The sequence below is a fragment of the Terrapene carolina genome, unplaced genomic scaffold (assembly GCF_002925995.2).
Source record: "Terrapene carolina triunguis isolate 2854851 unplaced genomic scaffold, T_m_triunguis-2.0 Scaffold261, whole genome shotgun sequence".
Lineage (NCBI taxonomy): Eukaryota > Metazoa > Chordata > Testudines > Emydidae > Terrapene > Terrapene triunguis.
The window spans coordinates 1,207,589-1,232,797 of NW_020664612.1; the positions used below are offsets into that span (position 1 = coordinate 1,207,589).

Genomic DNA, 25,209 nt, shown 5'->3' on the forward strand with positions numbered 1-25,209 from the left:
GCAGTCGCTGCTTGGGCCGGGGCTGCGTTCCCGCCCGGCCCGGTGCGTCCTCACTCCGGCTCCCCGGGCTTCCGGCTCCGGCGGGCGGGATGATGGCGGCGGCAGCGGTCTGCGGGCGGCTCCTGGGGCTGGGGCCGGGGCGGCAGCGGGCGGGCCCCGCGGCAGGTGAGACCCGACGGAGGGGACCCGCGGTCGCTGGAAGGGGGCCGCGCTCTGGGGTTTTGCTCCCCACCCGCGCTGCGGTTCCGGGGGGGTCACCACGGGGTCAGCTGCACCCAGCGCCGGGCCCCTCTGCACGCCAGGGCCCTGCCCTGATGGGCAAACCCGGTATGAATGTTACTGCCACCGGAGCCCCGGTGCTGGGCGCGCTGCAAACCCAGGAGGAAAAGTCCGTCCCTGGCAGGGTGACCAGATGTCCCGTTTTTATAAGGACAGTCCCGATATTTGGGACTTTTTCTTATATATGCTCCTATTACCCCCCACCTCTGTCCTGATTTTTCACACTTGCTGTCTGGTCACCCTAGTCCCTGCCCCAAGGAGCTCGCAGTCTGAGTGCGCGGGTTAGCAGTGTCAGGACGGGCACTCTCGCTGGCTGGCTCTGGCGCTAATGCTCAGGGGCTAGCGGATTGCCCTGTGTGGGGCTGGGGTGGAATCTCTCTCTCTCTCACACACACACACCAGTTATTTTGGGGAAGTTCTAGGGCCTGTGTCACACAGGACAGAGATCAGACTAGATGGTCACAATGGTCCCTTCTGGCCTTGGCATCAGTGAAGGGTCAGATTGGCAGTGACCGTTGCTGTTGTTTTTTTTTTTTTTTGCCTTCCTTTGCAGTGTGTGGGTGCAGTTAACTTACCAGGATTATCAGGGTGTATCTCACTTAATCATTTCCCTGCCATTGCGGGGGCCTCAGGGAATGGTGCACCTTGGTCCTCCTGTTCTTTGCCTGTGGCACATAATAGTTTAGTCTCCTGTGGGCTGTAATACTTTGGTCTAATCAGTTGGGTTTGGTGTGTGAGTATTGGGTGGTGTTGGTGGCCTGTGATGTACAAACTGTCTGGTGGTCCCTTCTGGCCTTTAACTGTATGACAGCTGGCAGGGCTTCAAACATGTTAGGACTTGTCTACATTGGAAAGTTGTAAGATGTTAACCATTCCAGTATAGTTAAAACTCTCTTAGGGTGAATGCAGTTGTATCCCTATAATGGTGCTTTATAGCAGCATAGCTATTCCCATACAGGAAGGGGAATAAGCTATATCAGTGTAAGATCCCTTTATGCTAGTTTAATTGTGTCCACACTAGGGAGTGTACTTGTATGACTTTAATTTTAAAAAAATCCCTAACTGAAATAATTGCACCAGTACAAAAACTTGATAGCTACAGTTTTATAAAGGAAATGATGTTGATGTAATAGACTTCTATAAGGTATTTGACTTTGTACCACATGACATTAAGAAACTAGAATGATACAAAATCAACATAGTATATGTTAAATGGATTAAAAACTGGCTAATTTACATGTAATTGTAAACAGGAAATCATCAGGTGGGTGTGTTTCTTGTGGGGTCGTGGAGGGATGAGTTCTTATCCCTACACTATTTAACATTTTTACCAGTGACCTGGGGAAAACAACACCATAAGATTATCACTGATAAAATTTGCAGATGACACAAGAGATTGGGGAGGTGGTTAATAATGAAGATATGGGTCACTAATTCAGAGCAATCCGATTCACTTGGTAAACTGGGCTCAAACAATGTGCATTTTAATACAGCCATATGTAAAGTCATCCATCTAGGAACAAAGAATGATGGGGAACTCTGTCCTGGGAAGCCATGACTCTGAAAAGCACTTGAGGGTCACAGTGGATAATCAGCTGAACAGATGCATATATTATTTGTCATACCCTGGTGAAATCTGCAGACTAGCTAGATATCGGCACCATTTCCTGATTCTTAAATGTGCTGCCTAAGGCAGTCGCATATTGCCCGCACATGTCACTCGTAGGTGGACCACATAGCAGTTGGGTCCTGCCATAGGCAATTGTGCATGACAGGCACAACATATCTGCCAGAATCACTCTAGTACTCACGGCTTGAGCAAGCTTGGGTGGGTGAAAGAGGAGAACTATACCATCAATTTATAAAAAACTTATGATTTCATCTAAAATAAAAAGTGTCCAGCCCTAATTACCTTCTAAATATAGGCCAGTGCCATTATCTTCTTGAGTCTGCAGGCAGACAGCTTGAATGCCCTTTGATTCTTAGCCTTGGCTAACAGCAGCAGAGTAAACTTAACAAATATTCTGGTTGGGTTTTTTATTTGCTATTCAGAACCCTGTAGGCCTCAGTGAAATTGTCAAGAATTATGTCCGTTTCATGCTGCTGCTGCTCCGAAAAACTATGAAGTGCAGCAGAGGCAAGCACCAGAGATTTTTGTAGGGGAACAAGACATAAAGAGAGGCTGATAAGGAGTAAAGTAGCAGTGACCATCCTCACAGCAGCCAACAGGAGGTGGCACTTCACATTTTTGAGAGACCTACTAGCTAGATTTCAGAGGGGTAGCCATGTTAGTCTGTATCAGCATAAACAATGAGGAGTCCTTGTGGCACCTTAGAGACTAACAAATTTATTTGGGCATAAACTTTCGTGGGCTAAACCCCACTTCATCAGATGCATGGAGTGTATTTTTCACTCCATGCATCTGATGAAGTGGGTTTTAGCCCACGAAAGCTTATGCCCAAATACGTTTGTTAGTCTCCAAGGTGCCACAAGGACTCCTCATTATTTCTACTAGCTAGAGTTTGTCATACAATATGGAGCCCTTAAGCAAAGTTCAGGGACAGCAGTCTGGTAGCAATCCCATCAAATGGGAGAGGTTGAGCTACACACCAGAGCATTCATAATGTGAATGACTGAACTTGTAGGTGTGGCCAGTACCAGGGTGCTTGTGAAAGCACTTTGAGATCTACTAATGAAAAACACTATATAAAGAGCTAAGTGCGATTATCTGAATAAGCTGGACACCTCACAAACTTTAAATCCAGACCTACATTTGGTTTGTGCTACCAGTTGGTTATAATAATAATAATCAAAAGCAGAGCTCACAGTCTAGAATCGTTATGTTTATTTGGTTGTAAAGGGCCCTTTCCAGACATTTGTATTTATTGCACTCTGTAGGGTCAGCTGTGCAAACACTTTCTTTTAGTTAAGCAAACAATTTCAGAGACAGCTTCTTTTTCTCCTAATAAAGTTCAATTGCTGTCTTTCTTCTTTGCTAGCCCAGTTTTCCAGGGCTAGGCCCTCCCTGTTAATTAGCAATTGTGCAGGTCTAGTTCCTTTCCAAAGAAAATCTCTCCAATGCTGTGACTGCAAAAAGGCAATTAAAATGATAATTGCCCATCAGAAAGCAACCCTTCCGTTAGGGGATTTTCATTAATCTCTCTGGATATTTGATCACATTAATGATAATCCTCCATTCCACTCTTCCTTTGCCATTTCAGTTGCTCATTGTCTAGAGAGTTAGATGTAAATAGAGAGCCCTGATTTAGCCATTTAAAACAATCTTCGTGTTCAAATTTTCTGTTGTTTTTTAATCTCCTCAATTGATGCTGTTCTACAGCCCGCTTGTCTGAGAGAAGAGAGACGGTACTTGGAGTCAGGGAAAGCCAAGCCGTATGCATGTAAAAACCAAGGTCCCCCCACTCTAGAAAGGTTTCAGAGGGGTAGCCGTGTTAGTCTGTATCAGCAAAAACAACGAGGAGTCCTTGTGGCATCTTAGAGACTAACAAATTTATTTGGGCATAAGCTTTCATGGGCTATAACCCACTTCATCAGATATTCACCCCTTCTTGTCAACTGTTGGGAATGGGCCACATCCACTTTGATTGAATTGGCCTCGTTAGCACTGACCCCCAACTTGGTAAGGCAAGTCCCATCTTTTCATGTGCTGTATATTTATACCTGCCTACTGTATTTTCACTCCATGCATCTGATGAAGTGGGTTATAGCCCACGAAAGCTTATGCCCAAATAAATTTGTTAGTCTCTAAGGCGCCACAAGGACTCCTCATTGTTTTCACTCTAGAAAGGTTTCTTTAAGCCCTCTACACTTACACTGGTTCCCTATGTTTCACTTGGCACTGAAGTGACTGCTTGGAGAATGAATAGCCAGGGAGTTACTGGAGTTATCTGCAGTTCTCTCTCTCTCTTCTCCTTTGCATGCATGGAAATGCAGGTGTGGGGAAGCTGGGTGAGGCTTAATGAAAGCTGCAAAGAGCCACCTTGTTTTGTCCTACAAATATTATATAACTTGTCACAGCCTTAGACGGGTGAGAGTCTTCTAGGCAGGGAAGGATACACCTAACCGTATCCATTAAAGTAATAGTTCAGCACTGGAAGGATGCAACACAACTGTGTATACACCCCTGGAACATTCCCCTGTCTTGGTGACAAAACAGATGTTATGCACAAATACAACAATATTAAATTGTTGCAATCCACGTTTGGAATCTTATAGCTGACACTCTCACTTACTGTACGTATTCCGTGTATGCTGTTTAAGTGTGATCCTGTCTGTGTTCTGCTCCCTTGGGATATTGTGCAGTAGGGAGGAGTTCTTGATTTATGATGTACTGTGTCTTGTTTCTGTCTCCTGCATTGTGGTGCTTTTCCCAGCAGTGCTGAAATTGACATGGCTCATACTTAATCATTAAATTACCAGGGACTGATAAATGTTACTGCTTATTTTTAATTCTCTCTCCTCTCTTCTTATTAGCGTCTCTGTTGTGGTCTACAGTTCGAAGCGAGAGATCTCAAAGCACTTCACTACAGCAAGGGTAATGTCAACATGTTGCTCTGCTTCCCTCTGAAATACTGACCCTCCCTTCCCCTCCTCCCCATTATTGTCTCCCCCTCCCTTTCAGTGACCCAGTATAGCTAGAGCTACAGTAACTCCTCACTTGAAGTCCTCCAGGTTAACGTTGTTTCGTTGTTACATTGCTCATCAATTAGGGAACATGCTTGTTTAAAGTTGTGCAATACTCCCGTAGAACGTTGTTTGGCAGCCGCCTGCTTTGTCCACTGCTTGCAGAAAGAGCAGCCTGTTGGAGCTAGGTCGTGGGGGCTTGGAACCAGGGTGGACCGGCAGCCCTCCTATCAGCTCCCTGCTCCCCTAAGTTCCCTGTGCAGCAGCCGCCCAGCAGGCTACCAATTGCCGGCAGTTCAGCTGTCCCTTCCCACAGTGCCATGTGCTGCTCCTGCCCTCTGCCTTGGAGCTGCTCCCGGGAGCCTCCTGCTTGCTGTGCAGGAGTGGGGAAGAGGGGTGTTAAAGTCGGGGTGTCCCCCTCCAGCCCCCCTGTTCCTGTACCCCCATCTCCTGTACCTTATCTCCACAGGGGGGGACACTACAGGGTTCAGGACCGAGGGAGCTTGCTGGCAGCAGCTCCTGTCTCAACTTGCTAATCTACTTAAAAAGGCAATGTACTTAGAGTGGGGTCAGCCTCCTTAAAGGGGCAATGTGCGTCTCTCTCTCTCACACAGGGTGTGTGTGTGTGTGTGTCTCTCTGCTATCCTGTCTCCCCTCCCTACATTCATGCTACCTTGTAGCGTGTGAGGCTACATTAACAACAATGTGTTAACCCTTGAGGGCTCAGCCGAGTGCTAGTTCATCATTTAGCAGTAAGGCATTCCCTGGGAAATATCCCACCCTCTGACTTCACCACCTCAACCAAACTATACAAATATCATTGCTGTGTACAGTATTAAATTGTTCGTTTAAAACTTATACTCTGTGTGTGTGTGTGTGTGTGTGTGTGTTTATATATATATATATATATATAAATAGTCTTTTGTCTGGCGGAAAAAATTTCTCTGGATTCTAACCCCCCCATTTACATTAATTCTTATGGGAAAATTGGATTCGCTTAACATCGTTTCACTTAAAGTAGCATTTTTCAGGAACATAACTACAACATAACTACAACGTTAAGCGAGGAGTTACTGTACCTGTAACTGTCTGAGCAAGTCAGGGTACAGCTTCAGTCAGTGCTACTCCTTGCTTTAGCCAGAAGGGGTCACTAAAGAAATAGAACATTACTCTGTGCTGGGTCCTGGAATATATGACCTAGTCATTATTTTCTGTCTCTGATTTCTGCAGTTCTAAAGAGCAAGATGAGGCACTCCCTTCCCTTTGTCTTGAGTGCTTGAGAGAGGGGGTTTTTACTCTGTCCTTGCATCACAGAATATGGCACTGCCATTAGGCCATGGAGCCAGCCCAAAAAGGCACGGTTCTTGAGAATTTTTTGATAACGTTTGGTTGCTGTTTCTGTTACATGTAGGCACTTTAAAGAGCACTAATGGACATTGCCAAGTAGATTGAACATAACTCCCATACTATTCATTTTACCCTGATTTACTAGTGTATAGCATTTCCCTTGAATTTGAAAATGCTTGTTGTAATTTTTACATCATTTGCTAACTATTGAAACTACTGCAGGGAAGTACTGACCAGAGCTCTCAGGAAATTCTTTGCTCCCTTTTTATGTCAGGGACAATTTTATGGTAGTCATACAATGCCTTTCTGGCCATCCCATCGGAGACACATTAACTGTTCAAAAGAGAAGATGATACTGAATCAAAGACTATATTCCGCAAATGTCTTTGCAGTGTCATTGGTTCTTACTTAATAAGGAATAAATATTTTAATAGATAAGGGGCATTTTAACTGTGTGTCTCTTTGAATTAAAGCATCCTGCAACTGTTAGGATACCCTTAGACACTGGAATATGCAGAGTCGTTCTTGATGGCAACTATTACTTAGTGTTAGAGTATTTGCAGGAGAAGGTAAGCTTTCTGCTCCACGATGGGGCTTGCGTAGCAAAACACAAAGCTGCTGTGAGGAGTAGGACTTAGGTTCTGTTCCCACTGCCACTGACTCAGTATGATTTTGTGTAGTTCACATAATCTCTCTATACCAGTTTCCCCTTCTGCAAAGTGGGTATATATCAGTGCTTACCTTCTTTGGTAAAGTGCTTTGAGATCTCTGGGTGAAAAGCATTGTATGTGAGCAAAGTATTGCCCTTTAGAATAATCATGTTTTTCCCTCCATTGTTCTATGGAACAAATGAAAAGCTTTCATAGAAAGTCATGAAGCAGAGGTGTTAGCTGTTGCCACAACCCTTCCAATATGTCACAACTTGTATGAGAGATCATAAGAGGTTCCTAACTCCAGCAAAGGTTACTGAGATAATTTTTCCACCTAAAATCACACTTCTTAGATTATAAAGCCAGAAAGGATCATTGTGATAATTTAGTCTGACTTCCATTTTATTGCATATAGGCATTTTCTATGTACCTTTTCATCTTCTAATTAAAACCGTTGAAATATTTGAGCAGAGTTTTAATTGCTGCTCATCTCTGAAGTTTATAGCAAATAAGTATTTTCAATAGTGATGTCCTAGTTCCTTGTCTGTCATCCCTTCTTTGGCCAAGCAAACCAGCCAATGTAGCTGACATACTATTAGTTGAACAGGGCTTTTCAGGTAACAAGGGATTCTTTTCAATGTTGGGGCAAAGAATCCTCCACAGTGACAGTCTTGAGTGAAGCAGAGAGAATCCACTCAGATTGCTGACAGGAAAACACTGATGGATGCTGGCTTAAATATCCCTGCTAGCTTCCATTCATCAGTGTTGTGGCAGCAGCAGAGGATTTGCTGCCACTCATTGCATCCCCAGGATACTCACTTAATTAGAGCTGTCATTGTGTTAGCAATTTTGACATTGCCAGTAGGTAAGGTAGCAACACCTAAGAGTAGAAAGTAAATCAGCCTCCTGGGAAGGCCTATTCAGCACAGAAATTGGCAGCCAAGTGCTTGGGCAGTTTGAGCTCTGATGACAGTTCCTTTGAATTGTGGATGTCAGTGCTGAGTGCCCTTAGGGAAAGTCAATCAATGGTACCCAGTGTCATCCTAGTATAATGCTCTGTTCTTCCTGTTAGCCGGATTCTCAAGGAGATTCCTCAGGAAAGAATGTCTAGCACAGGGGAGGGCAAACTACGGCCCGTGGGCTGGATCCGGCCCGTCAGGGCTTTCATTCCAGCCCACGGGATTACCAGCCCCGTGGCGCAATGGGACTAAGGCAGGCTTCCTGTCTGCCCTGGCCCCGCGTTGCTCCCAGAGGCGGCCGGCACCACGTCCCTGTGGCCCCTGGGGGGAGGGCAGAGGGATCCATGCGCTGCCCTCGCCTGCAGACACCGCCCCCTACAGCTGCCATTGACTGGGAATGAGGAACCACGGCCAATGGGAGCTTTGGGGGTGGTACCCAGAGACGAAGGCAGCATGCTGCAGAAACTGGGTGACTGGGCAACAAAATGGCAGATGAAATTCAATGTTGATAAATGCAAAGTAATGCACATTGGAAAACATAATCCCAAACATACATACAAAATGATGGGGTATAAATTAGCTGTTAACACTCAAGAAAGATCTTGGAGTCATTGTGAATAGTTCTCTGAAAACATCCACTTAATGTGCAGCAGCAATCAAAAAAGCTAACAACATTAGGACCCATTAGGAAAGGGATAGATAATAAGGCAGAAAATATCATAATGCCACTATATAAATCCATGGTACACCCACACCTTGAATACTGTGTGCAGTTCTGGTCACCCTATATCAAAAAAGATACATTAGAATTGGAAAAGGTACAGAGAAAGTCAACAAAAATGATTAAGGATATGGAACTGCTTCCACATGAGGAGAGATTAAAAAGACTAGGACTTTTCAGCTTGGATATGCAAGGGGTCTATAAAATCATGAATGGTGTGGAGAAAGTAAATAAGGAAGTGTTATTTACTCCTTCATAGAACTCAAGAACCAGGGGTCACCCAATGTAATTATTAGGCAGCAGGTTTAAAACAAACAAAAGGAAGTATTTCTTCACACAACGCACAGTCAGCCTGTGGAACTCGTTGTCAGGAGATGTTGTGAAGCCCAGAACTGTAACAGGGTTCAAAAAAGAATTAGATCAGTTCATGGAGAATAGGTCCATCCTATTAGCCAAGATGGTCAGAGATGCAACCCAATACTGTGGGTGTCCCTAGATTCTGATTGCCAGAAGTTGGGAATGGACGACAGGATGGATCACTCAGTGATTGCCCGTTCTGTTCATTCTCTCTGGAACATGTGGCATTGGCCATTGTCGGAAGACAGAATACCGGGCTAGATGGACCATTGCTATGACCCAGTAAGGCTATTCTTATGTTCACAGAGGGGCTTTTGGATTAAATAAAGTCTCTCAGCTCAAATGTTAAGAACATAAGAACGGCCGTACAGGCTCAGGCCAAAGGTCCATCCAGCCCAGTATCCTGTCTACCGACAGTGGCCAATGCCAGGTGCCCCAGAGGGAGTGAACCTAACAGGTAATGATCAAGTGATCTCTCTCTTGCCGTCCATCACCACCCTCTGACAAACAGAGGCTAGGGACACCATTCCTTACCCACCCTGGCTAATAGCGATTAATGGACTTAACCTCCATGAATTTATCCAATTCTCTTTTAAACCCTGTTATAGTCCTAGCCTTCACAACCTCCTCAGGCAAGGAGTTCCACAAGTTGACTGTGCGCTGTGTGAAGAAGAACTTCCTTGTATTTGTTTTAAACCTGCTGCCCATTAATTTCATTTGGTGGCCCCTAGTTCTTATATTATGGGAACAAGTAAATAACTTTTCCTTATTCACTTTCTCCACACCACTCATGATTTTATATACCTCTATCATATCCCCCCTTAGTCTCCTCTTTTCCAAGCTGAAAAGTCCCAGCCTCTTTAATCTCTCCTCATATGGGACCCGTTCCAAACCCCTAATCATTTTAGTTGCCCTTCTCTGAACCTTTTCTAATGCCAGTATATCTTTTTTGAGATGAGGAGACCACATCTGTATGCAGTATTCAAGCTGTGAGTGTACCATGGATTTATATAAGGGCAATAAGATATTCTCCGTCTTATTCTCTATCCCCTTTTTAATGATTCCTAACATTCTGTTTGCTTTTTTGACTGCCACTGCACACTGCGTGGATGTCTTCAGAGAACTATCCACGATGACTCCAAGATCTTTTTCCTGATTAGTTGTAGCTAAATTAGCCCCCATCATGTTGTATGTATAGTTGAGGTTATTTTTCCCAATGTGCATTACTTTACATTTATCCACATTAAATTTCATTTGCCATTTTGTTGCTCAATCACTTAGTTTTGTGAGATCTTTTTGAAGTTCTTCACAGTCTGCTTTGGTCTTAACTATCTTGAGCAATTTAGTAGCATCTGCAAACTTTGCCACCTCACTTTTTACCCCTTTCTCCAGATCATTTATGAATAAGTTGAATAGGATTGGTCCTAGGACTGACCCTTGGGGAACATCACTAGTTACCCCTCTCCAGTCTGAAAATTTACCATTATTCATACCCTATGTTGTATTAAAGCAGAAATTTCCAAGAGGGATGTTAGCAGCTATCAGTATCTTCATTCAAGATGTGCAGCTGGAAGCTTAAAAAAAGCAACTGTATAGAGAGCCCAGCTGTGGTTCTCAAGGCCCTCACTAGATTACCAATTTAGCAGAGAAGAGCTTTTAAAAATAGTCCTCCTAGAGAGGGACAAGTAATGTGCATGAGTGATTAATCTCCAATCCCCTGAGGCTGATTTGGGACATTATCTTAGACCTTCTTTTCCCTCTAAGGCTGCGTCTGTGCTGGGTTGTTTTCTGATATACTCCCCGCCATTGTTAACACCACTGCAGCAACGGGGAGAGTAGACAAGGCTTCAGGCAGCCACCAGCATTTTAAGCAATCTAGGCCTGCTCCTGCTCCCACTGAAGTCAATGGCAGTGGGGCGGGATCATGTCTCATGTCATCTACACAACATGGTAGTAAAAGCCGCTGGTGGCCCCTGACGCTTTATGTGCACCAGCATTCCCAGCTGTAGCTGCAATGGTGTCAACAACAGTGCTAAGTTAAAGCCTGGTGTAGCAAAGGCCGAAGGAGATTTTAAACTATTACGCGAATCTCCAGCTCAACTTCAAACTGCTTCTTCTTAAAGGTCATTTTTGCATATTTTGGTTTGTTGCATTATAAAATTGAAGAAAAAACTTGTCCTCAACTTGTACTGTTTATACAGGGGGTGCGGGGGGGAGAGGGGGGACGACGACAAATGAGCCATTCATCTTCTTTCTAGCAAAGCTCTCTGGGGTCCTCTGAACTTTGTTGTGTAGCTGAGTTGCATTGAGCATTGGGGGTAGCAGCTGTTTCTGTTTGAGTACGGTGCCTTTTCTTAATTTGCAAGACTAGCTCTGAAGCAAGACAAAGCTTTTTCAGCGTGTGGTTAAACAACCTTTTCAAACGGACTGCAATTTCAACACCTTTGAGAAGTGCCTACTCGTGCCCTAATCGTCAGAATGCATCAATGTATTTCATTACTGGGCCTGCTTTTAATATGGTCGTTCTTGAGGCAGCTGCTCAGTTGCTGTGATGGGAGTTGAACAAAGTATGGGGAGATAGGAATGGGAATTTTGCTCCATCAAAAGCCCTCTTACTGTAGCAAGCTTTATCCTGACTCTTATGGGAAGAGGCTGTTTTTCTTGCTTCATCTAGTTAGACTTCCCCTGACCACCATACATAACACTGGAGTGAGGAGAATCAGTAACCAAAACTTCTTTAACTCACTCAGGGGCTGATCCAAAGCCCATTGACTGGAAAGTTTCTGATTGACTTCAGTGGGGATCAGGCCCTGAATGCTGATGAGTGAGCTGTGTCAGGAAGAGAACCGTAACTCCTGAGGTTTTGCCTCCGCTCCGCAAATGGCAGAGCAGCCCTGCTTTTCACTGTAGGAACTTTATGTGCATGTGCTATTGACTCTCATCTTTGTTAATGTTTTGGGTCTCATGGTAATAAATATTTGTAATAGCTGATTCTCACCTTATTTTTGACAGAATTATTGCCAAAACATCATTGTCCTCTCCCCCGTGGCCCGAAGTCAAACTGCCAGATCCAATAGAAGAGGCAAAGTACCATGCAGGTAAAGGTCTCCAGCTGCAGCGCCCGGCATCACTACTTCCATACTATTATTGGCAGTCTGAAAGATTGTAAGGCAGCACATCCTTGATCTTTTGAGTGGGTTTTTGTTCTTCTCAGTCTTCTTCATGTTTTTGTCTCATTCCACCCAGCATATTTTAGAGAAGGGAGCTGTTGCGCTGTCTACTAGGGCCAGTTAACTTAACGGGATGCTGCATTTAATGTATGTTCACTCTGCAATGAGGGATAAAATATCAATAAATAACTGCATGGATAATCGGCAACTTGAAAAAGAGCCTTCAGCTCCAGACCTCCTTTTCTGGATTGTTTTCATTCTGCTCACTGCACCACTCACTATTGCTCAGGTGACAAATTAATGTAATGAAGAAAAGTGTTTGTCCCGCAGGTACTGTTTGTTGACACAGTGAATCATAAATTTTTAATATCAACACTGGGGAAAATAAGTATTGAACTGTTTGGTAAAATGTATCAAATCTTCCGTTGGGTCTGATTTGCACAGGGCTCTGCCTTTGAGCCATTGTAATTTCCAGGCTTCACCACCTCATAGATATTCATGGTTTTGTGTCATTCCATACAACGTGTCCAGGAGGCCTCTTTCCAAAGCAACTGGCTTGCCCATCCAGAGCAAGCTCAGAATATTACAGCTCTGACTTCAACTCACATCCATAAGAGCATTTGAGTTCTACCTGCCAATCTTTCCCTCTATTCTTCCTGGAAAGGGTCAGATATTTTATGTAAGATCACTCCCTGTACTGCAAAAATGCAGATGACTATTAACGATAAAATGGCAGCATTGGTTGATGTGAATTTCCTTTTTTAAGGATCCAATCATGAAACTGCAGTCGTTTCAGCTCAGATAAAATGATAGTCCAAAATTTTCAAATATAAAGGTCTGAAGTTAGGCTTCTGAATATAAGTAGCATGTACAAATCCCACTGACTTCAATGGGGGATGCTAGTACTGTGTGTGACAGGGTACCACCTGACACTGGGGTATCACTGAGCCCTCTGACTCGCCAGCCTGGGCTCCCTCTCGCACCTTGGTGCTGTGACAAGCTTTAGACAGCTCCGAGTCCTACTCTCCCACCAGCATTCTCACAGGCAGGGACACACCCAGCTGCAGTTGCATGGCTTTGGCCAGCCACTGCATGAACCAACAATAGGGAGGCTGCAGCCAAAATAACCCCCACCTCCCCAGCCTAAGACCCCAGAGCTGTACCGTCCTGCCCTGGTCAAAACCCCGGCCAGTATGAACTTATTACTCAGTTCACCTCTCCCTCAGTGTGGAGAGGAATATGCACACTTGTGGTAACCAAGCTGGGATTTTCCCCAGACACTTCGGTCAAAGGCACACTGGTTTAGATTAAAACATAGAACAAGTTTATTAACTACAAAAAGATAGATTTTAAGTGATAGCAAACAGATCAAAGCAGATTACCTAGTAAATAAACAAAACTGCAAACCAAGCCTAAGATACTAGAAAGATTGGATATGAATCAGCAATTTCTCACCCTGACTGATGATACAAGCAAGCTTGCAGCTTCTCAAGGCACAAGCTACCCTTGCTTTGTAGCTTGGGCACCCCACCACCATTCCAAGTCGTTTTCTTTCGGAGCTTCTCTCAGGTGTTGAGTTGTGGGGGATCTATTGTGTGACAATAGATGATGTCACTTCCTGCCTTATATAGCCTTCCATATGGCAGGAACCCATTGTTTCAAACTTGGTTCCCAGACCAGTTTGTGGAAAAATACAGGTACCCAAAATGGAGTCCAGAGTCATGGGGTCTAGTCACATGCCCTTGCAGTCATTACTTACAGGCTGTCTGGAGCGTTCTCAGGAAAGCTCACTGGGTGGGGGATGAGCTTCTCCTAAGGCCTATTGTTTTTCCTAACGGCCCATTACCCTGAATAAGCCCTTCACAACCAGCTGTCTAGGCTGGAAGCATTTTGCCTAGTGGGTGTCACTCAGGTGTAACCAAATTTGAAATACAGATACATAGTCAATATTTATAACTTCAGATACAGAAATGATACATGCACACAAATAGGATAATCATATTTGGCAAATCATAACTTTTCCTATGACACCTTACATGACCCATCTTGTACAAAATGCAGCATAATTATGCCATAATCATATCATAATAATATTACTATGATGAATATGGGGTGTAGTGTCACACGGTGCATTACTGTAAATCAGCCTACTTTTATTTAGGAGCCTAAGTAGAGATTTAGGAGCCTAACTTAAGGCACATAGGTTTGAAAATTTTGACCACAATAGAATAAGCTGTTCACGATCTTGAGGCACGAAATTTTTTTCCCCAACAATATCACAAAGTGCAGTTGAGGTCATAATGAAAAGGAGATGGGGATCACACTTCCATCTCTGAAGCATCCAGTATTAATAACTGTGAATCAAAGGATACTAGACCACATGGACAGTTGGTTTGTTCCTATGTGCAATATGTTCTGGCCATAACATAAGCTCCTTGCTTAATTGTAGTGGGAATGGCACTGAGTTCTGTGATTAAGGTTGCATAATAGTTTCCATCTAGCTCCCTGTTTTCAGTTGCTCATAACTTTTTGTGTGTGTATGTGTGTGTGTGTCTTTTGGGGTAAAACATTCCATTCTTCATTTCTTTCTGAAATGGGATTTTTGTTTAAATTCTGAGTAAAATTGTGTCCGTTATTTTTGAGCACAAGGAGGGGGAGAATATACTTTTCCTTATTATAAAATATACTCATTTTCTGAACAGCTTGAGAGCTGAAAGGCCTGAGGGTAGAAAGTTGAAATTTGACAGGGAAATAACCCTCATTAGGAAGTGCCTTTGAGTGTTCCCATAAAGGCAGAATTTGAGTTGACTGAGTTATGACTTTAAAAAATGGTGTGCTTTGCTTGTGTGGAACATTTTGCATAGCTAAGGAAGGCTGCAATGCGCATGGATAACTTCTCTGGGAAGCATACAGTAAGGGGCTGAGGAGGGGTCCCTGCTTGTTTTGTGAAATACACAAGATCTCAAGGTTGGGCTTTGCAAGTATAGTGGAGCCCCAATTCCTGCACAATTTGCAGAGCCCTGTGTACCTTACAAAGTACACTGGAGCCCTCCTTCAGCCCCTGTGAATTTTGTAAGGTTTTCAGGATTTAAGGGATGGCTCCTGTACACTGCAGGATGCACCGAAGGCAGAGTGGGGCACTCTGATGGAACACCTTGGATCTGCGGGATAGGGCATTCCAGTGGTGTCTAAACAAATGTTTCAGACTTCAGCAATCCGATATAAGCTGCACCAGTGTAAACCAGGTCTACATTAGGGGGTTGTATGGGTTCAGCCAGTCCAGCAGCTAAAATCCAAGGGTGGACGAGACTTCAGTCTTTCAAGAAGGGAGATACGGTGCATGCTTATGAAACATCATCACTGTTCAGCCAATCTCTGCAACCCTAAGTAGGACTACTACTGAGATAATGGCGTCTGTGGGAGGGTGGCAGGGACAAAATGTGTTGGTGTTGAACAGCTAGCCTTTTCTGCTGGTTTTTCTCACTGTGGCCTATCCCTGATTTACTTATTAACTCACCATTTGTTAACAGAGGTCGTGCAAAAGGTGAATGAGATGATTGCCACTGGGCAGTACGGAAGGCTCTTTGCTGTGGTTCACTTTGCCAGTAAGCAGTGGAAGGTAACCAGCGAAGATTTGATTTTAATGGAAAACGTGCTGCCAGCTGAATGTGGAGACCGAATCCGACTGGAGAAGGTAAAACGCTCCCGATGTTCAGGATTATGTACATTAACTCGAGAACTCCCAGCCCGCCTTATGTCAGCTATTGTTTGTGACGGACGTGAGACTTTATTCCCCACCCACGCAGCCCACTGTGGCTTTGGTTCTTTCTCCGGACTGCCTCAGCTAATGCAATTGGGGGGAAGTATATCTATTTCATCCTTGGGAAAAGCTGTTGACCTCTATTCATTTATTGAAACGAGGTCACTGACCAAATGATCTGAGCCACCTACTTACTGTTCACTGTGCCTGCTTCATTGTTTCATAAAACCCTAGGGGTCCCCCTTCCTGACCAACAAGTCAAGAAAACTCCATTCACCCATATGGGAGGCAATAAAACTGACTCACTCAGCGGGGTTAGTGAATGTTGTGGTATTTAAGATTGCGCTGAGTGCTGGAAGAGGGAGCTGGCTGTTTATAAAAATAAACAAACAACAGATTATGGGAAACTGGTGTCCCTTTGCTCTCCCCTGCCACAGTAGCCCTCTGTAAGGTTTAATATCATGGATGTGTTTCCATAGAAAATGTTTATATTGCTCAGCCCCACCAGTTCTGTGCTAACCACAAGGATGTGTTGTTATTCTTTGTGCTCATTAGCAGAAATGCCATGGATAGAGGCCAGCTTTCCCAACGTGGCATCATAAATGGGAAAAAGTTCCCTGAGAACTCAGAAATCAATTTCAGAGAAGTCTTGAATATTCCCCTTCGATCTGCAGAAGCTCCAGTTCTAACTGTAGCTACTTGCAAGGCCTTCATGTTGCTGTGATTTTAATTACCCTCATATTGACAACGTTAGCATGATTTACACCAAAGAGAGAGAGACTGAATTACTCTGTAGATTTCAGGCAAGCAAACTTGCCTGTGTGGGAAGACAGGCAGTTTGCTTTACCCATTCTGTCCAAAGTCGTAAATATCTCTCTGTTGGATGTTGTCATTCCCAGACATGCTGCCCAAGAAAAGTTTGTTGTCTTGGGATTGACAACACTAATCAGCTGACGCAGCAATCTGCCCAAAAGAGACTGTACGTCTGAAAGTGACATAAGAGTTGATTCCTCTCCCAAGCTTCCATGATGTTCATTGTATCTGTGGATGAGGAGGGCATGGAGGGGATAATTGTGGGCTGCTGGTTAGATATTTCCAACATAATCCACTTCTAACATTTAAGTGACCCCACAGAGACTCATTAATCCAAACCTTGGATGAAATACCATGAAGTGAGGCTACACTGGATTAATCTTTATTCATCATAGCCAAGCATTTATTTGCAGTGTAATAGGATATGGAAGAGACCACTTTTCTACAAGTTTGTTGCTTTAAAGCCCAATATCTAGGCACCTTTTCTGGCAGCTGCCTGTTGACTCCTTGTGTGAGATAGGCGATTGCAGGAAGCAGTCTGTTGAGAGTGCAGAGATCTGGGTCAGGGTGAAGAAAGTCAGGCATTTATGTTTAATCTTCCAGTAAATCCAGACCATAATCCTGTCAGGTTTTTGCTAACAAATGTCTATCTGAACCAAAAATCAAAAGCCCCAGTTATATGTGCATTGCTTTTAACTGCTGCAGTACAGTCAGTGGGGAAAAGAAATAGGCTGTAAAAACCCTATGTGTTTTAAATACTTCCCAGTCTGTCCAAATCTTGACTGCAGGTGCTGCCTGTTCTCTTACTTAAGCAGGCAATTTAAATTCCCCTGAACCAAAGGACTAGTACATGGCATGAGTCTACCCTGGATATCTATTTGTTTATTACCCATCTGAGTGTGCAGAGAGAAGAAGAATGAAAATGTTGCTATTTCCCTAAGGAATGCATAGCAACTGCTATAAAACTCCAGTGATCATAGCAGCTATGGTCATAGGCCTTGGCATGAAGATCTTGGAAATTCACGGTCTTTATTTTTTCTCTGCCTTTTTCTTCCATTGTTTTACAAATGCAGATGGAATCAAAGGGGTTAGAGGCTCTGATTAGTGTGTAGAATGTTCGTAAAACACGCTCTGGTAGAATAAATCTAGCCCTTGCCTGGGAGAGTGTTTATTGAATGGGTCTGTTTCTTGGCGGGTCGCTCTCTTTCAGCAGCAGATTGAGGCTTGAAGCTCATAAAAATGCAAATTTTCCAACACCCAAGCCTCTAGGATACTTGTAAAGTTTCGATAATACTGTTTCTAATTACATTGCGACCACTGACAAGTGACCCAAGTGCATAATTTAATCTCTCCAGGTTTTGCTGGTTGGTGCCGATGACTTCACGCTTATTGGAAAGCCACTTCTGGGGTAAGAAAGACACACTTTATAATAACCTATCTCCAAATCAGCTGACTGCCGAGTGAAATGTCTTAACGAGACGCGATATATCAATCCCGGATAAATCGATTGCTACCCGCCGATACGGCAGTTAGTGAAGACGTACCCTCTGAGTAAGTTGTGAGTCACCTCAAACAGGCCATGTTTTTGGCACCACTTAAAGCAGTGGTTCCCAAACTTTAACAACCTGTGAACCCCTTTCACTAAAATGTCAAGTCTCGCGAACCCCCTCCTAAAAATGAATATTTCAGGGATTTTCTCCTTTACCTGAGTATAAATTATAAAAGCAGTGATCTTGGAAATATAAAATTTGTTTTTATGACATGCTTATTACACACTATTATTAATTATTATTTATAATTACATTATTTTTATTACATTATGAAAACGGCAACACTCTTCCAAGATCTCACTTCCGTAGCTTGTATCACTTTGAATAAGCCTGTTATAAGACAAGGTTCCTATGTTTCATCAAGGAGTATCAGATTTGAAACAGCATGAAGGTATTTAAGAAGCCAACTCAAAGAAGCCTACATATGCATTCAGGTCTTGAGCAGTCCAGGCAAACAACGCACGTTACAACAAAGCTTAAACTTGTTCTTCATAATAATTTTAAAAACAATACTACCTGCCTATTTAATTTTAAAAACAGCAAAAAATATCCACCTCCCTTTCCATTTCTTATAAGGAGTCTTGAAGTTTAAATCTCCTCAGTATGATAGACATGCTTGCTTTGATCTGCTTAGCTCTTGGAAGTCCAGGGGCTCCAGGCTGCTGGCCCCGTGCTGTCCGGAGTCCCTAGGGACAGCTCTGTCCGCCATTAGGGAATGTTTTCCCGAGAACCCCCTGTAACATTTCGTGAACCCCCAGTTTGGGAACCACTGACTTAAAGGAATGTTCCTCTAGCAATGCAGATCTTTCTGTGCAGTGCCCTAAACTCTGCTAATTAATTGCCAGCATGACAGTACCCTGGCAAAGCTATAATTGTGCACTAGCCTTTGGGCACACACTGAAATACAGAGCTTCCCTGGAGATTTTAGGGAAGAGGAGGAGCCATCATTTGTTCTCTATATGTGCCTCAAAAGTGGGGAGGCTTTGGCAGTGTAACCGACTGCAGCCCAAACTGTTTCATTTCAGTGTTAGGTTACACTGCGTTAAAGGTAGTGGAGGAGAGTAAATGCGTGTGAAATAGAAATGTGGTGTGGTGTCCCATCCTCTCTCTTAGGGCTCTGGGGAAACTCTGACATATGTACAAGCTGCCCACCACTATAATATGAGACAAAGGAAAACAGAGCACTGCCTATTAGAGATGGTGTGGGCTGTAATATTTGTGCATAGTTCCCTACTCTCCCTAAGCCACAAGTGTTTTGGAGGATAGATAACAGCTTGGATTAATACAAAGACTTTTTGTTTTCCATTGGCTTAAAAATCAACACATAAGTGAATGTCTGAGCCAGTGTCGGCGTAGTGCAGTCCATTTCAGCTGCGTTCCCTGATCAGACTTGGAGGCGGGTAGGAACTTGTTCTCTTTTAGACAGATGGTCGTTTTAATTTTCTGTAGAAATCAGATACCTCCCAACATGACACTCCTTTAACATCTTCAAACAAAACAAAATGTCTCTCTCCTCCCACTCCCAGTAGCCCATACCAAGCGCCAAGTCTGTGGTCTGCCTTGTTCTTTGCAACCACTTATTGTCCAGCATTTCTATGCAAAAGCAATATTAAGTGGTATGCAGTTGTCATTTCCTTAGCTTAATAACTTGTACAGTAGTGTACACCCCCAAAGCTGCAACGGGAAATGCTTGTGACCCAGAAATCATAGCAGCATTTTCACTATTGTCCAGTGAGGTGTTTACGCTCCGAACCATTGCAAAACACCCTAAGGTAATTTAACCCTAAGTAAAGGGGACATGGCGTCCTTGGTGGTTCATGTGTTAGGCAAAGAGCTCAGCTTACTCTGACCCTAGATGCTGTTGATCAGATTTCTTTCCAGTAAAGTAGCCAGCTCGTTTACACAAGGATTCCTCTTGTCTGCTTGCCCAGGTTGGCCAAGGCTACAGACCCCTGGTTGCCAGATGGCACGATGCCACACTGCCTCTTTCCCCAAAAAAAGCCATGTTGACATTCACCTGCCTCCTGTCAGGAAAGAGACTCCTGGGCATGATATAAAGATTGTCATCAGTAAGCATCTTGATACTTATGGGACATCCCCTGCATGGATTATATTCATTATTTAGTAACAATCGCTTTCACTCCAACTTGGATATAGGAAGTTATTGTATGAATTCCTCTTCCTTATTAGAAAAACCTAATCTGGAAATTCTGGCCCCACTGAAGTCAGTGGGAGTTTATCATTCAATTCAGGGATACCAGGAGTTCACCTCTGTGATTGCATAATGCTAACAGCTGAGAAGTTTAATAAACCATTACTATTTATTATTTATATTGCTGTAGTGCCAAGAGGCTTTGATTCAAGATTTGGGCCTCATTTTGCTCCGCACTATACAGATGCCTATTGAGAGAGAGAGAGTCCCTTCCCTGAAGAGTTCAGTCTCTCAGACATTCAGCCCTAATGACTGATTCAACACAGGGCAAAATTCACACTGTAGTTAGACCCACAGCTTGGGTCAGATAGCTTTGAAACTTGACTTGCAGGCAGAAGTTGCTTCTTGGCACCTGGGTGTGCTCAAGAATAGCATTTTGGAAGGTCTGCTTGTATGTGTGTGACTGTTGCTCAGTACACATGCCTGTAGGACAGTATGTATCCAGCACCTAGAGAAGGGAGTTCTCTACATAGGTTTGTATAGATATTTCCCTAGCGTAACACCTCTGGCTGAACACAAGTAAGGCCCATGAGCGGTAGGACACCTGGCCCGGCAATAACCAAAGGCTGATTTCTGGACCAGCTTTCCCTCCACCACCACTCTATTGGTGGCTTGTAGCCAATTACTGCACTACTTAAAATCATGACGACTATTTGCTTAAAACGGCCCACAGATTTTAGTGTTTGAATCACTCTGTCCTCACTGATCTTGCCTTCTGAGGGTTGATTATTTCCATGTGATTCCACAGCACAGCTGCTAGTGTTAGTGACTGGACTTGCTTACATGCACGGACTTGCTAATCCTGCAGTAGTGAGGCAAGCGGGAGTCTAGCTTTCCTGTTGTCTTCAATGGGCACAGGGTCAGGCAGAATAGCTCCCTAATAGGAAGACATTTTCATAAAATACCCCTGTACCCTGCTTTTCTTTGCCTTTGCTGGTTTCTTTTCTAGCCTTGCTGTTACGTGCACCTAGAGACCCTAACTGTGATTGGGGTACCATTGTGCTAGCTGTGGAGTACATCCTTTCGCCGGGTCACACTCTGCTCTGTAGCTCATTCAGCTGTGGCCAGTAGCCATGTATATTAAACTGTATTTGTTCCCTGTGGCTGGCTGCTGAATACGCAGATAGGCTGATATTGTGTGTGTGTGTGTGTGTGTGTTCCTCTAAGAATTCAATCTCTTATAAATATTGTATTCCAAAGGGTATATGTTCATACTGATGGTAAATGTTTCAAAGCCTTTGGCCCTTTCATTATCTTATTGGAGGGTTGTTTTTTTCCTTACGTGCAGACAGAATCATTTGTCAGGGAAATGTTCTTTAAGTGTCCTCCGGCGGTGAAGGCAGCACAATAATGAGCTTTTAATGCTGTTTTGGTGCAAAGCGTTGTGAAAAAGTGCATCTTCCACCACTACCATTCATCACAACCAGAACTTCCCAAAGCACTGGCCTGGGTTTCCTGCCCTAAAATGAGGCTGATTTGTTATGAAAGAGAGGACAGTTGCTCAGGCAGGTAGCTCATTCTTCGGTGTGGACCTTAAATCGCCATACTTTCTGTCCGCTTAGATGGCAGTTAAAGATTCCAGGGCAGTCTTCCAAAAGGGGATGCCTCAGTGGTCTTGATCAATAGTTCTCCTCTCAGTAGCTTCCAGAGTCCAAGGATGTGTATGTGAGCTGTCGCTGAGTGCCGAATTCCATTTGTGTTTGCTCGCTGACTCACTGCCATTTCGAGAGAGAATGCCTTGCATGCCAGCTCATGTGAGATGGGAGCTTTTGAAACCATGCTGCACTGAATATCTGTCACAGAGAAGGGAGGATGGGAAAGATTTTATCACTGAGTGATGCTGACTGTGGCAATAGGTTACAGAATCAAGACATTTAAGGCCATATTTTTCCCTTAATAATCTCTTGGCAAGCCTCCCACAGGTGTCTGTGAGAGATCCATTCTGGATCTAGGAGAGCATGAAGTCCTGAATTTATATCTGGACTTCTCCTCTAAATGAGATTGAAATCCCAGCAGTAAATAGACAAGGCAGACAAAGGGTGGGAGGAGAAAGAGAGGTGAAATGACTCATGCAAGCTCACACAACCAGTCAGAGAGCGGTGGTCTATTAGCTGCATTATTGGACACAGAGGATCAAGTCCTGCTCCTCTTATCAGGTGAACAGTCCATTGTCTTCTCTAGGAATAGAATCATAGAAGATTAGGGTTGGAAGAGACCTTAGGAGGTCATCTAGTCCAACTTCCTGCTCAAAGCAGGACCAACTCAATACTCCGGTAAGTCATGCTAGAATAATTTATCCTTCAGTCTATAAATCAATATGCCAGTGATTGCTGTCTCTGCTGCTTTGTAGAAGGGGGAACAGCTTTGGTCATGACGAAGGAAGAGCTCTGTAGAAGGGTTGCCAACTAGTCTGAGCCCAGCATTGAAGGTTTACTATACTTTAAGGCAAGGGGGAAATACAAAATTTTTTTTAAAGCGCCATGTGCATCAGGCTTCATTACAGGCATTCACAGCACTGGGAATTTGGGCTTGCCAGCTCTGAGTGTCGTTGCAGACTTCCACTGTTACTCTACCAGCATCAGACATTTCTAACTCCCTCCCAGTGAGGCAGAGAAGTACTGCCCTACAGAGTAGTGTGGCACTTACCTGATAAGACTTGCATAGTCAATCCTGTGTTTCTTTAGTGCAAAGCCTGCGAGTGGGCACTGCTGAGATGGATTTACCCACTCAGCAGCTGGGGACCTCGCAGTTCCCACAGGACAGTGTTTTGTCAGAAAGATGCATTACTTTGTGATAGTCTTCCAGGGAGCCTGCCCATTGATTAGAGGAGAACGTCATTAGTTACGCTCTGTTTCTTTTTTTTTAATTATTTTTAAGGAAAGATCTTGTCCGTGTGGAAGCCACAGTTATCGAAAAAACAGAATCTTGGCCAAGAATTAACATGAGATTTTGGAAAAGACACAATTATCAAAGGAAGAAAAGTAAGATGAAAAGAATATAGCACCGTCACTTCCCACTGCCTTCATGGCCCAGGGCCACAGGATCGGTACAGAATGCCCTGGCGGCTCAGAGCCCAGTGACATAGGCATAGCACACAATGTCTTTGCAGCTCAGAGTACGGACAAGGGCATGGTATACAATGCCCACAGGAGTGCCCTGATGGCACAGGGATATGGGCTCAGTACCCAATGCTCTCCTGGCTCAGTGCACAAGGACATGGTCCCACTACACAGTGTCCTTGGAGCTCAGAGTACGGACACAGGCATGGTACGCAATTCCCACAGGAATGCTCTGTTGACACACAGCACAGGGCTATGGGCTCCATACACAATGCCCTCATGTCTCACAGCACAGGGACACAGTGCCCAGAGGAGTGCCCTGATGGCTCACAACACAGCAACATGGGCAAGGTACACAAGTCCTGACTTCTGAGCAAAGTGACCTTATTTCCTTCCTGCACTTTCTGACACTCCTTGCCAAAAAGACCGTTTAAAATACTGCTTTCAACACAAGGAAGTGTTGCTGTTCTTGTTCAACAGCCTCTAATCTTGCATATTTATCCACAGATATTAACAAGTCTAAACAGCATCTTGAACCAGGCCTTGATTACCATGTAAATGAGGCACTTGTAGAGTTTCTTCCTGAATTATCAACAGGAAAAAACAGTGAGGTAGAAATATTGGGCAGAAGTAAAACCTGACACACTCTCACAGGAGCTCACCATTCATGCTCGTACCTTTGCTCAGACCCTGTCTACATCAGAAGGCTTTGCCAGTATAGTTATACCTATGTGTAACTGCACTTTTGCTGGTGTAGTACACTCCAGCTCTCTCAAGTGACACAAGCTGTGCTGATAAAAGCACAGTTGTTTCGGTATAACTGTGTCTACATGTGGGACTTTTGCCGGCACCGCTGTGTGGGTCATGGATCGCACCTTATCCCACCCCGCATCAACATAACTGTGTCAGCAAAAGCCTGCTAGTGTAGACATGGCCTTAGGTCCAGATTTTTAAAGGTATTTAGGCATTGCTGTGCTCAGCATCACAAAGCCTAACTGATTTAGGTGCCGAATTCTCATTTTTGATTGTTATGGGGATTTAGATATCTAAATGCCTAAATCTCTTTTGAAAATGATATTTAGGCTCATAAATCAGGTAGGCATTGCAGCACTGAGAACAGCAGTGTCTAAATACCTTTACAAATCCGGGCCTTAGTGTTTACTTTAATTGACTTTAATGCATGATCTTATTTTTCTTTTTTCATTCTTTTTCAGTTATCGTGCAGCCACAGACGGTCCTCCGGATAAACACCATAGAAATTGCTCCCTGCTTGTCATGATCAATTGTTGGTCTAGTAGGGCTAGGTTTATTTTTACTGCTTTAGGAAGTATGGAAATAAAGAACTCTTGTCATTGGAAAGTCTTGGGCTTTTTATTATTTCTATAATGGAAACCTATTTTTACTTTTTTAACAATGAAACATTTTTTGTTGAAATATTATTTCAGCTTTAATGTTGTTTATTTGTAACCAATTCCTTCTGAAATTCAGGATCCAAGGATCATTGACAAGATGTTTAATTCCACTCCAGTCTGTCTTTGCCTGAGCTCCAGCGCTCTCACAAGCAGAAGACAGGCATCATGGAAAAAATGAAAGCAAGTGCTCAGCTCAGCTTTTAAAATGGACGGCGATCTAGTGGTGTAAAAGAGAAAAGCCATGTAACTTCACAGCCTTGCAGCTTATGCCCTGAT

The 25,209-nt window shown here is 43.8% G+C and overlaps 1 protein-coding gene across 1 annotated transcript; it reads left to right on the forward strand.

Moving 5' to 3' along the window:
- Nucleotides 1-92: 92 nt before the first annotated feature.
- MRPL21 (mitochondrial ribosomal protein L21) lies at nucleotides 93-24,880 on the forward strand. The gene is made up of 7 exons (XM_024201382.1): nucleotides 93-165; nucleotides 4,774-4,834; nucleotides 11,970-12,055; nucleotides 15,658-15,821; nucleotides 18,056-18,108; nucleotides 23,340-23,443; nucleotides 24,736-24,880. Exons 1-7 carry the CDS (start codon nucleotides 93-95, stop codon nucleotides 24,798-24,800), a joined length of 606 nt encoding a protein of 201 aa, XP_024057150.1. The 3' UTR covers nucleotides 24,801-24,880.
- Nucleotides 24,881-25,209: the final 329 nt, after the last annotated feature.

Bases quoted from the DNA above. Each gene is read 5' to 3' on its own strand.
- MRPL21 (XM_024201382.1), top strand. From the start codon at position 93: ATGGCGGCGGCAGCGGTCTGCGGGCGGCTCCTGGGGCTGGGGCCGGGG. The intron at 12,056-15,657 runs GTAAAGGTCTCC...ATTTGTTAACAG, and splicing joins AGAGGCAAAGTACCATGCAG to AGGTCGTGCAAAAGGTGAAT. The intron at 23,444-24,735 runs GTAAGATGAAAA...ATTCTTTTTCAG, and splicing joins CAATTATCAAAGGAAGAAAA to TTATCGTGCAGCCACAGACG.